This window comes from Otolemur garnettii, unplaced genomic scaffold (genome assembly GCF_000181295.1).
Source record: "Otolemur garnettii isolate 467f Iridium unplaced genomic scaffold, OtoGar3 scaffold00063, whole genome shotgun sequence".
Taxonomy (NCBI): Eukaryota; Metazoa; Chordata; class Mammalia; order Primates; family Galagidae; genus Otolemur; species Otolemur garnettii.
The window spans coordinates 4,225,031-4,240,322 of NW_003852458.1; the positions used below are offsets into that span (position 1 = coordinate 4,225,031).

A 15,292-nucleotide genomic window follows, 5' to 3' on the forward strand; every position below is an offset into this window, starting at 1 on the left:
GACTTCACAACTCCTTAGAAATAAACCTTTCTAGCAACCTGGGACATTAATTCTTAGGAACAAGCTTCCCTAGCTATAAGTGGTCAGATCAAAAGTTTGACCAGACACATTTTCTTTTTCTTTTTTTTTTTTTAAACTTTATTCAAATTAATATGAGGGTGCAATTTTTAGGTTACATAGTTCTCACTTCCAGGGTAAAGTTCCACTTATAGAGGAGCCCCTCACCCAGGGGGCATGATATACACCCTCATAATGTGTACATTAGGTGAGATCCCACCTCATCCCCTCCCTCCTTCTGCCATACGTCCTTCCCCTCCCCCATCCCACTTCCCTCTACCCCCAAACTGGACTATATTAGTATCTTATTGATCTTATGAACATGTCATTGTTTATATATTGACTTTACATTAGTATGGAGTACATTGAATGTTTATTTTTTCATTCTTGCAATACTTTACTAAGAATGTGTTTCAACTCCACCCAGGTAAATATAAAAGATGTAAAGTCTCCATCTTTTTTCTTTTTCCCCTGAGACAGTTTCACTATGTCATCCTGGGTAGAGGGTTTAAGCAATTCTCTTGCCTTAGTCTTCCAAGTAGCTGAGACTACAGGTGCCTGCCACAATGCCCAGCTATTTCTTGGTTGTTGTTGTCATTGTTGTTTGGCAGGCCCCGGCTGGATTTGAACCCGCCAGCTCCAGTATATGTGTCTGGCATCCTAGCTGCTAAGCTACAGGCACCAAGCCATCTCCATCTTTTTTTAATGGCCGAATGATATTCCATGATATACATTTACCACAGTTTGTTGATCCATTTATGGGCTGATGGACACTTAGGTTGCTTTTACGACTTGGCAATTATGCAGACTCATTCTATTTTTCCCTATCTCTTCTATAATGCTTTCTTTGAAAGAATTTGAAGAACAGGAGAGTATGTAAAGGAAAAATAAAATCTTGAGACTCTCAAAATTCATTAAGCTAAAAAGGAGACCAAGCCTGGAAACTGAATCATGCAGCACATCCACCCTCTTCCCAAACCAACAGCTCTGATTTCACCACCCTGTGTCACAACTTTATATAAGCCAGGTTTCCACAACAACAAAGATTCTTTACCTCTCTGGATGGCTCTTACTTACAGGGAATCGCCTTGTTAGCCCTAAACCTTTCAGGATATATGTCTCCCATAAAATAAGCACATGCCAATAATAACCTTAGAGCTACAACCAAAATAAATCAAGGATTCAAAGAACAAACCCACAGACCACAGATCAGTTGTAAGACACAATTTTATTATGCAGAAAGGAATACAGAAGGAGTAAAAAGCAGCACCAGAGCTTCTGGCAAAGGGTAAGACCTAAGTTGGAAGTCTCTCACATGGGCCCTTTGTCTAGGGGTATATATATGGCATTTTGGCCAGGACTTGGTAGGTGAAAAAACATCTTTTCAAAGTTAATGAGGGCATTAACAAATGAATGTAGTCCCACCTCCACTAGGGCAAGGTAAGTTTTTGTCTCAGAGAAGGGATTAGGCATGTGCTCCCTACCCAGAGTGGAACTACCCAAAAATGACTCACGCAGCTTTGTTCATGACCTTGCTAGAGCCCAGACGGTGTGACCTAGAAGAGGCAGCCTGTTTGTGCTTGGAAATGGGGGTCTCATTTCTGAGCTCACCTGGGCCTAAAGAATGGAGGAATAACTGTCCAGCCCTGAGTGGTGGAATCCTACTGAGTTCTGTAAAAAACCACATTGATATCACTGACAAGATGCACTGATATCAATGCATCTCCACAGATGCAGACCAGGGACAGATGAGATTGTCCATCCTCCGCCTACTCTGAGAAACTATATAATTGATTTCTTCCCTTCTACTTTCTTTTGAATGTTCACCTTAACCTAGGTCAACTGTAGGTTTACTGAGCTTCATTACATAAGAATATGACTGCCTCATGGCCTACCCTCCCATTCCTTCCTCTTTTCTGTATGCCTTCTCCTTTAAATACCCTGTTTCCAAATCCATTTGCAGAGAGCCTGGGCCACAGATGCTTTTCTGGTCTGTGCTTTTCCTGGGCATGTCCTTAGACTTTGGCTTGATGAACCTCAATTGATTGTGACTCTCGGTTTTAGTCACTGATTATTTAAGTTATCAAGGATGTTGCCGACCCAAATGTCTCTGGCTGAATAGTGCAGTTAAAGATGAGGTTAAGGCCTCTGGGTCCCCATTCAAGACCAGTGGCCTTATACTGCTGTCAAGATAAAAGGGGGAAAGACGGCACCTGTGGCTCAGTGAGTAGGGCACCAACCCCATATACCGAGGGTGGTGGGTTTGAACCCAGCCCCAGCCAAGCTGCAACAAAAATATAGCTGGGTATTATGGTGGGCGCCTGTAGTCCCAGCTACTCAGGAGGCTGAGGCAAGAAAATCGCCTAAGCCCAAGAGCTGGAGGTTGCTGTGAGCTGTGACACCACAGCACTCTACTAAGGGCAACAAAGTGAGACTCTATCTCAAAAAAAAGGTAAAAGGGGAAAATGAGGAAGAATAAAACTAATGACATCAGGAAGTTTAGGGACAAACACGATGGCCCAAGGTGCTTATCTACTTGCAGATCAGACCCTTTGCACCATTTTGAGCGTCAGTGACTGTGATTCCCACTACTGAGTACATTATAGTCATTTTGGCTGCTATGGCACTGTCCATAGCTGCCACCTGAGAGGCTATGCCAAGATTTGAGAGGCTTGGCCTCTCACAGCCAAGAATGCGAGCTGTAACAATGGGGCATATCCACTTCTGCCTATTACCTAAGCTATCAAAGCCCCAGTGAGTTATTTAACAAAAGCCATACTGCATGCAGAGTGCAGAATTGCACATCCCTTTGTTATTTCAGGACTTGATACAAAACACCCTATTACAATGCAAAAGCCCAATTTGGCTAGTCAAAAAGGCCTTCAGGGCATAAAGACTAACAATAGATAACTTTAGGCTGAATGCCAAGGCCACCTAGGTGGGATGACAAAAATATATCCAAGCTACAGTTGGCCAACATTGTTGGCCTGTCTGCACTCACTAATAAAAAGGAGGCCCAACAACAGGCCTCTTTGATGATACCAATGACAAGTTTATCTCCGTAGATGCAGACCAGGGACACTGGAGATAGTATGGATAATTTTGGCCACCTTAGACAAGACAACCCACAAAGTTGCCAACTTTGAATGGGGTGCTTGGAAGCCATTCAACAAGCTGTGCCCCAGGCACTGCCTTTGAAAGCCTTATGGAATTACAAATGTTTGCAGCTGCACACATGCTGAGCGGAATCTCTGGAAATAAAAAACTGCCACTGGAGAGTACCAGCCTCTCAGATTTTGGAGATATAAGTTGTCTGAGTCAGCCACCAGAAATGGATCTTTTGAATGGCAACTTTTTGCTTGCTACTGGGCACTGGTGAAAACTGAACATCTTATTGCCAGAATGACACATATGACACTGTGACTTGAACTGCCATTCCCACCTGGGTGCTTACAAACCTCACCAATACAACTGGACAGGTCCAACAGAGTCTGATTATCAAATGGAAGTGGCACCTTCAAGATAGGGCCCTAACCAGGCCTCCAAAAGACCAGAAGGGACAAAGCATGCTGTAGAACTATGGTCTCCAACCCCCAAGCCATGGACTGGTACTACTAGTCCATGGCCTGTTAGGAACCAGGCAGGAGGTGAAGGGAGGGTGAGTGAGCAAAGCTTCATCTGTATTTATAGCCACTCCCAATCACTCACGTCACTGCCTGAGCCCCGCCTCCTATTAGATCAACAGCAGCCTTTGATGCTCATAGGAGAACAATAAACTGCACATGCAAGGGATCTAGGCTGTACGCTCCTTATGAGAATCCAATGCCTGGTGATCTGAGGTGGAGCTGAGGTTCTACAGTGGGGGAGCAGCTGTGAATACAGATTATACTTAGCAGGGAGGTTTGACAGCACGGAGACCGTAATAAATCAGTTGCCTGCAGAGTCATATCAAAACCACCACTTCCCACCCCCACTCTTCAGTCTATGGAGAAATTATCTTCCATGAACCTGGTCCCTGGTGCCAAAAAGGTTGGGGAATGCTGCCGTAGGGGATGCTTTGGCTCCTCCTGTGTCTACCTGGAGCCCCCCAAGACTCAAGATGTCCCTCCTGACAGTTTGACATAATCTACTGATGAGACTGGGAAACTACTAGCAGACAAGGGCCATTGAGCTGCAGCTGCCATGTGGTCAGTGTAACTGAAACTGGACATGGATATTCTGCCCAGTGGGACCTAACTACACACAGTGGTGATGCCCACGCCACCCACTCCAGCTCTTAATACATATTTTTTGAACATATGAGCTGTTTTCCAACGGCCTTGCCCTTAGATTAGGAAAATGACAACTGTGTGACTGGACTATTAAAGAACCTCTGTGTGGGAACAAGGACTGTGGCAGCAGCTTGCCAATATATGTCTATCACATGGGTGCTGAGACTATTATGGCCACCCTTGAGAGGACTTGATGTCATCTTTTTGGATACTCACAGGATGACTTCACTCTGATCAAAGAACAACTTCACTCTGCCCATGGAACACGATGGATTTCCCTTGTACCCTGTCATCCACAGACCAGGGCAGCCCCTGAATGATGGAACAGCAGCCTCACACAGTCACTGGAGACAGAACATAGGGACAGCCTCCTAGTGGGGCACACCCCGTCTGACTAGGGCAGTGTGGACACTGGCTTCCAGTGCTGGGGAAACATGGCACTGCAGGCATGCTGAGAACACTGAGTGTGGTAGGTGTGGAACCTGATTAGGCTGCACCTGCAAAATTCCAGCGTCAGCACCTTCAGCCACTCTTTATTCCCTTTTCTCATTACAGTGCATTTCCTGGGGAAAGAAGGGCCGGAAACTGGACCTCCATAGTACCCAGACAGCACCCCCTAAATCTAATCTGCAAGTAAAGCTTCCCTACCTGCTTCCCCTTGAGTTCCCACAGGGATAAGGAATGGGACTGAGGAATACCAGGATGGTAATGTCCCTCTATTGGCACTATCTGATCCTTCCATTCAAGTAGGTGACATTTTCAGACATGCCCTATGTTTATAGGATGTTTCTCTGCTTTCTAGACTGGAGGAAAGAGTCTAAAAGGTCTGGGTCAAGCAACAAGGGCAATGGTGTCCCCAGAAGCAGCAACCTCTGGACTGGGTGCTACCCCAATCAGAATCACCCTTCGACATCCAATGGACAGGGAACACATGAGACTCAAGAGAGAGTGGGTACTGGGGCACCCACCTGAGAGTCTGCTTTCTCTATGGGACATGGCAGCAGAGGCCTGGAGGCATAACGCCTTCTTTAGATTCTCCCAAGCAGGGACCACCACATGTACCCTGATGAGATGTTGGATCTGCCACCCCAGACATTGTTATCTCATGAACCACACTGGCCCTCTTATCCTGCTCGTGGTAAATTTTACCAGCATTCTTAACGCCACAGTATATACCTGGAGAACCCAAGCCTTGGCTTACTGAGGATCCAGCACTAGCCTCATGAAAGGAAGCCAGAGGTGCCCTGTGTTAACTGGCCCAAGGTAGCAAAATGTCATGACCATCACTAACAAAACCTCAGTGGGCTGGTACTTCAACACACTACTTTCCTTTGATTACATGGATGGGAAGTGTCCCAGTGGCAATGACAAACAAGGATTACACTAACACCAGCCCTCTCTGTAGGGGCTTAATGAACAGTATTGTATGGGGGAGCTGAGCTTATGCAACTATAACTTAGCTGGTGAAAGGCAAGACCCCCATATCCTTGAGTAGGCCGCTGAAACACAAAGTGGAGAAAGGGTGCAGTATACACACCTGAGGGCTCCCTCTTTCTCTACACGCATCCTGGAGGTAACCTAAAAACCAGGTGTGCCAGGCGGGATCCTGTGTGTTGGTGAGGTAGAAAGCAGGCAGATGGTGGAATCCTACACACTGGGCTGCAGGAGGTTCCCTTGGATAGCACCCCTGGGAATGAGATGCACCACTGGGCTAGCAACCTAAAGCTGCACATCAGGCTTTCTAGAAACAAAGCAGAAGGTGTAACTCATTCTAGCCCCGTGCTTTTATGAGACCTTTGATACCATTTAGAGGAGTCGGTGCTCATAGAATAATAATGATAAATCTGTCCCTGATCATGCCAAATATTGCATCCTCTACTGTTACCACCTTGGTAGACCAGCAGACATCCTTTAGTGCTCTTGGGAAGACTGCCCCAGGAAGGCCTGACTATCTGCTTGTGAGAGTGGTCCTGGTGAAATGTATTCGAGCAATGCCTTGAAGTTCTCAAAAATCACTGTAGAATGTGCTAGCTATATAGGAAACATCATGATCCAGAGAGGAACTGGCTGGAATCTCCCAGGCCGCGCTCCAGTCCTGCCAGAACAAAATGTCATCTCATGCTTTAATCCAGTGAGTCACGTTACCCCAGGATCTAAACTCAGCGAGGGGGAAGAGGAGAGTTGATTCCCCAGGTTCCTCAGTTCCCTCAGCTATGAAGTGGGGAACAGGAAGATGAGATTCCAACCATCCTTGGCAGCCCATGAGACTTGGGCTGCCAACTGGAATGAATGAGAAGCATCTAAAATCCCTTCCTGACTACGGCACCTAACTTGTGTGCACTTAGCCAGTGCACGGTGAGCCTACTTCCCACATACTATTTCTCCAGACCCATTAGCTTAACACACAGGCTGGTAAATGGAGTTCAGGAGCCAGCTCTGTTAATATCTGTATTTATTATTCTTTCCTCCTCTCATTAATCTTTATAGTGCATATGTTACCTAATTACATGCAGATTGTAGGGCTGGAGAAGGGGATAATCCCCGTGACATGCTCCATGTCCCCCATCCTGATGCCTATCTTAGTAGTTTCTAAACCTCAAAGCCAAGGGGGAGAAGAGTTAGTGAACGCTGGGGTAGGTTTAATAAAGGAGCAGTATGTGCGAATGTGCAGGTGAATTCTAGCCCCCATTGGTAACTGTGAAGTCCCCATTCTCCTGTGTACATGGGGACATTTCAATGTGGACATATACCTCCTACTGATTAGTGCAAAACCTTTTACACAGAGGACTTCAAACCATACTGACTAAAAAGATCATCCATGTAGAGGTCACATTTCTACACAATACTAAAAAGGGTGGTTTTCACCTTTCTTATGCCACTTAGTGCTAAGTGTCCACTGGTCTGTGACAACACATAGCCCTCTGAGTTGTCCTTGGCCTCACGTCTCCTTCAGCTTCCTGGCCCGGGGCAGCCACCTGCATGCTGCGCCCAGCAGCTTCCCACAAAGCCACAGGGTGCCCAGAGTGAGCCCCAGCAGGAACCCCAGCACGTCCAACAGGTGCCGCTCATGCCAGGGCTGCTGGAAGGCGCGGGGCTTGAGGTGCGCAGCGCCCCCTGTCTGCAGGATGTGGTCGATCCAACCCACTAGTCGCTGGGCGGGGCTCTGGGGGTGTGAGCGCCGGATGAGGCTGGCCGCCACCGCTGCGGACTTGTACCTGTTGGCAGAGACAGAGGGGCGCGTTACCGATGTGATGTCCCCAGACTGAGAATGTGTAGTTCTTTCCTATTTAATGCTCTGAAGACTGTGTGTCAAGGACAATTTATTGGTCTGACTCTGCAATAGTCCAGCTGGGTCCCCTTGAAAACTTCGACAGTGATACCCACGTGCCAAAATGCATGCTTCTTGCTAAACGTGCCAAAGTATTTAAAAGTGACTCAGTTGGCAAAGACTAGTCCCTAGCCAGGGAAGTTTACAGGAAATTACATGATATAATTATTATAAATACATGTGGACATGGAGCACCTAACTTTATGCCAGTGTCCAGACTGGAGAAAATGTCACTCTGTGCCAGGTCAGGACAAGGCCTGCACTTTCCAGCACCATCAGAGGACAGTGTTACCCATAGCTAACTTCCCAAACTGCACGCTGCGTATTTGCATCACAAGCTTAGGACTATCTAGAGCTTGCTTGAATTCTTTGCTGTCACCATCTTAAAGATCTGAAACTTTACAACAAGAAATCCTACACTTTCATTTTACACTAGGTCCCACAAATTATGAAGCCAGCCAAGATGGTGCATAATGTCTGGAGACCATCACAGCAAAGAAGGGCTCCTTCCCAGAGGACAGTGGATCATGGCCAGTTTGGGTCTGAGACTTTCAAAAATCCAGTGAACACTATGAACCTCTTCCTCTGTAAATGAACATCCACGACACACGAAATTGCAAATATATACGATTATTCTAGAGATACTGACACCTGCAACTTAATATCTGTTCTACGACTAAGAACCATGAGGCATGTGGTTTTTTTCAGTCATTCAACTGAAAGTGCTTGAGTTGCTCCTAAGATAAGCTTTGAGGATTATGTCCTTGAATTTCAATTAGTTATTTAGTCCTTCTTAGTTATAAGAAAGAGAATGTATATTTATCTCTTCACATGAGGTCATTCATTGTCCTGGATAAGCAGTTGATTTCCAGGAGGTCACTGACTCATTTTCTGTGCTCACTTGACCAAAACCCAGTAGCCACTCACATTATGGCAGGCTCTGTAGTGTAGTCATGAAGATCAATATTCTCCTCTCTTCTGGTGTAGGGGGACAGATAATAAAACATAAGCAAATGGGGTAACTAGAGACCCTAAGAAGTGTTAAGAAAGAAAAGATATAGTTGGGCTAGGAGAGAGAAGAGCCCCCCTAAGACAGTCTGAGATGAACTCTACCAACACTCGAGTTGGAGATGAGATGGGAGGTCATGGAGGAGCCTTCGGTGAAGACCAGGAAGGAGTGTTAGCCCCAAAACCAAACTCCAAAGGGGAGGAAGACTGGAGCATTTGGAGAACAGAAGGACAACTTCCTGCCTCAGCAGGAATTCCCCTGGGAGAACCCCAACTAGGAGAGCTCGCAAGGAGCCCCAGTTTGTGTAGTTTAGGTTCTCTAAACCCAAAAGGTAGAAAATTATTCTCAGCATCTAACTAAAATTGCCCTAATGTTGCTGGCAGAGGACACAGGTCAGCAGTTGGCATCATTGGCATCACACACATGCTACCTCATGTCCTAGAAAATACAGTTTTCATTGAAAACAGACCCTCACAATGTCATTAGTGCTTCTGTCTTCACTCCGCCTAATGGAGCACACCCCAGAGAGCGGCATACCTCTTGTCTTCTATGATTTGTTTCATCTTCAGAGCCAACGTCTCTGCCTTGAGCTCCTTTAACTCAACAGAGACACCAATCTTTTTGGCTTCTACTCGAACCATATTTTCAGACTGATCTCCAAAGACAGGGATGCCCACCAAGGGCACACCATGCTGGATAGCCTCCATGATGCTGTTCTGCCCGCCATGGGTGACAAACAGACGGATGCGGGGGTGAGCTGTTGCAAAGAAGAAAAGAGAGTGAAATTCAGATTGAAAAGTTTCAGAACACCAGGCAGAGCAGAGAGAGTGGAAGAAAAATTCATGGGGATCCAGGGTGTACTGGGACCATTTTTAGAATGACATGACTTGGGACACATCCAAGTAAGCAGTTCTAAGATGCAGGATTCCAAGTCTTGCCCTGGTATAGAGGCTTCGCAAAAGCCAGGTAAGTCTGGGAACCTGGGGAATTCTATTGAGAAGAGGGGTATGCAAGCTAAATATCTCTAGCCCTCCATGCCACCTCCCTGTGCCTCTCTTTCTCTAATGCCTTTTCTCTCTCCATGCTTCTTTTGCCCTCTGTCTCTACCTACCCAATCTGTCTGTCTTGAGCTCTCTGTTATCCATTGACAACAATTTCCTTTTCTTTAACTCCTGATTCATTCATTGACATTACAACTCATCACTCATAAAATATGTACTGATACAGCAGACTAAATTATGTCCGAAGCCCCTTGAAAGCAGAGACTGGACCCAACATCTCAATTTGGTGTGTTGGGCAGTCCATGTTCTGTCCCTCCATCCCAGCAGTGTTTGGAGCTAACTAAAATGATCATTATCACAAAGAATCTAAACCAATGTAGATCAGATTCTCCCTGCCTCCTCTTGGAAATGAGAATCATCAGCTCCACTTTAGAATTAAAGAAATACATTTGCAGAGTATGGACAAGGAATCTGTTTCTTAAATGTTCAGGTGATCTTAAGCCATATCTTGGTTATGGGCCTCTGCTCTGCTCAGTGCTGAGCAGGGAGGTGTCTCTGACAAGCAGTGCCAAGAGCACAGGTGACCTACTGGGAGAGAAGGAACTCTCTGGACCAGACAATTGGTGGCCAGAGAGTCAGCTGTGAGGTTGCTAAGCTTGGCACTAGGGTATGTTGGCACATCCTAAACTAATCACCGGCATCAGTGTTGTGAAGCTTGAGCTGTTCAGACCCTCCTTAGATCCAGAGGATGTATCTATGTGTCAGTGTGTGTTTGTCTAGTCACATGTGGCTGAATTGCTGCTTACAAACACTAAAAAGAGTGGCAGTATCCCCCCACCCCACCCCACCCCATGTGTAGTCTCAGAGTTCACAGGTTGTCTTGCCTTTTTGGTGACCTAGTCTAAGACTAAACGCACTGTGGTTAAGGGGACTTCACCACCTCTGCCTGCAAACATCAGGCTGGGAGTAGAGAAGAAGGCAAGGTGGCTGCCTCAGCTTCGGATCCCGTTGGAGGCACTCTGATTCCCCATACTTCAGGCCAATGACTCCTTCCTGCCATCTGCAGCCTTACCTGAACCTATAGGCAGCTCCTTCTCAGGCTAGGATGAATGCCCAGCTAGAGCTCAGGGTCCTGATGACCCCAGAGACAGGACAATGGAAAGAGAGGAGCAGGCCTGGACAGCCCTTACCCAGGAGGTCACTCTGAGGAAGCCACTCCATGAGTTTCACATTTGGGGCCACGTTGACATCTTTGGGCCAATGGGAATGCTTACATCTCCATATCACCCCTTGGGGAAGGTGGGCAAAGGCACTGTTCAGCTCTTTAAGGACTTCCTTGAAGTTATCGATGTTCACCATGGAGCCCATAGTCACAAGCACAAAACCAGAGTCCCCAAACTTGGCAATGAAGTTCTCCAAGTCCTAAAGAGAGATAACAAAGCAAAAACGCAACAACTCCTTGTGAAAGCCTCAGCTACTACAAAATGAAACTCATACTGTTCCTTACTCAGTGACATAAACTCTCATCAGTGTCTCTCACTGGTGCCTTGACCTCACCATCCTGAAACAACTATCATGGCCTCTGGGACAGCTCAGCAACCCCTGCACCATTCACCCATGTCCATTGTGTGGGTGAGAACATCTCTCTTCTTTCAAACCCTGACCCCAGCTTCAGGGCTGTTCTGTTCCTCCTCCTACTATATGTTGGGGACATTGAGGACCAGGGGTGTTGGGGACATTGTACAGAATTGGTCACTTGGGAATTTCCCAAGGCCAGACCAGAGGTGATGGTGTCTGAAAGAGCAGCAGTGCAGGGTCAGGGCCCAACATGGGGAGTAGGCTTCTAGAGGCTGGAATAGAAGGTGAGAGAACATCACTGTTGCCAGCAGAGTTGGGGGCAGAACGGAATAAGACTCCTCCTCACCCCACAAATCAGTCAGTGCTTACACATCCCATGTTCCAGCCACTGACCTTGGCACGTATTTTATCCTCCACCTCAGTGCTTCACCCCATGACTGCAAATGATAACCACATGGGAAGGTTTGTACAAAGCAGCAATGCCCAGACCCAAAGGCAAACCTGAGCAGGATGGATCTTCCAGGCCCCTGGTGGTTCTTAAGGAAGGTTGTCTCTACTGTCCGCACTGTAGCTTTAACACATTTTGTCAATTCTTGCTTCCAAACGTTTCTTCCACCCTGATTCGCTCTGCACATCAGCAGCTCCCCCAGCTCGCGCTCTAGGAGTCCAGCCTCTAGTGGATTCTGCCCAGCACATCACTGTCTGATTGACCATTGTAAAAGAGCACTTTAAAACGGCCTTGTCACCCTTTCTCTAACTACAAAATCAACTGTAACCCCCTGTATAAAAATTGGAAAATGCAGAGAAGAAAAATGTTCTTTAGAAAAAGCACGTGCTGTCTCACAAACATTCCAGCCCTTTCCTGTCTTTATCATCCTCAAAATTCCTTCCCCCTGCTCTGTGGCCCAGGCCTGCCCCACCCTCCTGACAGCAAAAGCCTCTAAGCCAGCTAAATTCCCAGGGCTTCACTTGAGTAATAGTCCAGTGATGCCACAGCTGCCCAGGGGCCCCAGACCCAGGGCCATCTCACTTCCACCTCCTCACTGGGCTCTGCTATCCCTGCCTGGGGGGCGGCCCTCCCAACTCCTCTCCTTAAAGCTCCTGCCATCAACACAAGGCTGATCTCTCCCAGGATCGCTCCCCAGCTCTTCCTGCTCACTCAGTGTGCGGTGGTGCAGAAGAAGCCACTTTGGTGCCTTTAAGTCCCAGGGCAAGTCCAGGCCCTCGGAACCTCTCAATTGCATGGTGCTGGAAAGATCACTTACATCACCTGATTCCATGTCTCATTTATAAAAATGGAGAGGACAACACCTATGAGGGTAGGATGTTATACATGATAACTTCTGCATAGTGGCAACCCAGCTCTCACAGGCAACAAGCAACTAACTAGTCTTAGCTCTCCTCCTTTCTAGAACATTCTACAGCAATGGCTCTGAGTCTAAGCTGCATAATCACCAAGGCAAGGTTCACAAATAACAGTGGCTTGTGCCCACCCCAGACAAATCAGGTCAGAAGGTCTAGGTGGAGACACGAGCCTCACTCTCTAGGCAAGAGACACTGGAATGACAACTGCTATTCTAGCTGTCACTCAGCCCCGTATACTCAGCATTGTGACAATACAACTCTCATAGTATTGTCAGTCAGTAACTCATCTCCTGAAATATTTATACATGTACTGAGCACCAACTGCATATTTACTCTGCACACGGCTACACAAAATGCAAATGAAAATAGTAGCTTTCACAAAGTGCTCATTGCACTGAGGCCAGGAATACACTGAGGCAGGGGAGGACCCGTGGGTGGAGCCCTCAATCCCAGGCCCCTGCGGGGCCACACACTGCATTTGCACAGCCCTGGGGGGAGAACCTCCTTACACAGCAGGCCCTAGTGCCTCCCTGCCCAGCCCTGGCCCTGTCTGAGGACACCCGACTTCCCCACCCCCGCAGGGGGCAGCCAGCAACCATGTGCTAAAAGCCTTGGCCTGAATTCTAAGTTGAGAGCTAAGGGTTTACTTACTTGTGGTACTGGTTTAGTAGGTTTGGCCATTAAGCCTCCAACATAGACAGTGTTGGGAAGTAGGGGCCGGGCAAAATCAAAGGCAAAGTCAGAGTTAACAAACCACAGCTCTGCTTTCAGTAGAAGATGAGATAAAACCGGCCTCGAGCCTTCTGGGAAGTGCTCCTTGATGGTGTTGTCAAACATAGACTGAACTTGCCATTGTCGCCTGGAGAAAGTGAAGAAAGTCACAAAGTTCCTCACTCGGCCCCAGAAGTCCATGTGGTCAGTTAACAAGGAACTGTACACTGGAACATAAGACAAGGGACTTGGTAGCCCAAAGTCCAAAATGGCAAATGAGGTGGTGAGAATGGACACAAATGGCTTCCGAAGCTTCTCAGTGATCAGGAAAGGACAGTAGTCAAAACTTTCAATTATCACCAGTTCGAAGTTCTCATTCTCTAAGGAATCCATGATATCCCTTCTGCTTAGCAAATGACTGCACTGAAACCCCAGTTGTTCCTTCACCTTCAATAAGTTTTCAAATATTCCTCTGTCACAAAGAAAATGCATGATTAATATTTATATAAAGTATTACATTCACATTATATGAAAGAATTTTGAGACACAAAGGAAATATTCCAGGGAAGCAAGAACTTATCTAGCAGGGCCCACACATTCAACCAGGTTCCCCCCAATACCCTCGTCCATGGTCATTCTGGTTCAAATGTTTCTGCTCTCTCAAGTATACCTTTCTCCCCTCTGCTTCACGCGGATCCAAATCCCATCCATCATCAATACCAATTCAAAGCCTTTCTGCTCTGGATGTCGTCTCTGACTATAGTAGATGTCAGAGTTCTGTGTCTCCTTGATAAATTCCATGGTGCTCTGTTTAAGCCTCCTTATTATATACTAACTATTTATGCAATTATCTTGCTTACTCATCTAAACCTGGGAAACTCCATGATAGTTTATCAATATTGACGACATATGGGTTTTTTAAATGATTATGTGTTTGTATATGAAATGTTGCCTTACCCAGGAAACACTTTGGTCATACACGTATTAGCACCAAAAATCTTAGCTAAAAATGAGAATTTCAACGTTCTATATCTAAAAGGTAACAGAAAAAGCAAAAACTAAAAACAATCTTGTTTTGAAACACATTATTAGCCTTCCCGCCTCAATGCACATTGCAGTATTCAGAGAAGAAAACACCAAACTTTTGTGATAATTGAGACTTGTCTATGCTGTTACTCCAGGGACCTTTCTTCCTACAATGCTTTTCCATCATTCCATACAAATAATATGATTCTGTTTTAGAGCACGCTAAGGAAATAAAGGAGGATGCCCAAGCCAGTCATAGATGTCAGGGCTCTAGATATCAGGGGCCTGCTAGCTGCTTACAAGACAGAGAAAACCAATGCCCTGGTACACCTATAACCTGTACATCACTGCACCACTGCCCTTCAGTTTCAGAATCCCCTGAAGATCTGAATTTATTAGATACAAGTGGATCTTTGCCTACCCTTTAAGACCAGCTTCAAGTCAAACAGTGAAAGTCATTGGCTAAAATCATCCTCTGTTGTGTATTTTTAAACATTTGTATAACCAAGGAATGATTGCCAAATATTTGGGATAATTTCAGTAAAGTGAAAACATCTTTATAATAGATTTAATTGATTTTATTTAAAAATAAGCTATTAAATTTTAAAATGTTAGGAATTTATTATTTCTTACACCAATCCTAAGAAATATTAAACTGAGGGAGAAGAGACAAGACATTCCCTTAAAATGTATAACTCACTATGGAAAATGATATAGGCTGTGTCAAACGGGTGGGTTAGATCAGATCTATAGAGGAGGATATGTGGTCTCCCAACCCGAGTGAGGAAGAAGGCTTTGTGGAAAAATTTAGATTTGAAAATCATCTTGATTACGGAGTAGAATGTGCAAAGAAAGAAGAGAGGTCGAGCCACTATAATTAACCAAGGTAGGCATGGATTTCTCTCTTTCCTCTTTTATTTTCCCAAGATTATAATATTATTTGTTC

General features: G+C 45.9%; 1 protein-coding gene across 1 annotated transcript in view; it reads right to left on the reverse strand.

Moving 5' to 3' along the window:
• Nucleotides 1-7,266: 7,266 nt before the first annotated feature.
• The window catches only part of LOC100959234 (UDP-glucuronosyltransferase 3A2), a 19,995-nt gene continuing 11,969 nt past the window's right edge, over nt 7,267-15,292 (reverse strand). The window contains exons 3-6 of the mRNA XM_012807053.1: nt 13,261-13,790; nt 10,857-11,088; nt 9,203-9,422; nt 7,267-7,543 (exon numbers count right to left, since the gene is read on the reverse strand). Of these exons, the coding sequence (XP_012662507.1) occupies nt 7,267-7,543; nt 9,203-9,422; nt 10,857-11,088; nt 13,261-13,790 (1,259 nt within the window). The remainder of the gene's footprint in view (nt 7,544-9,202; nt 9,423-10,856; nt 11,089-13,260; nt 13,791-15,292) is intronic.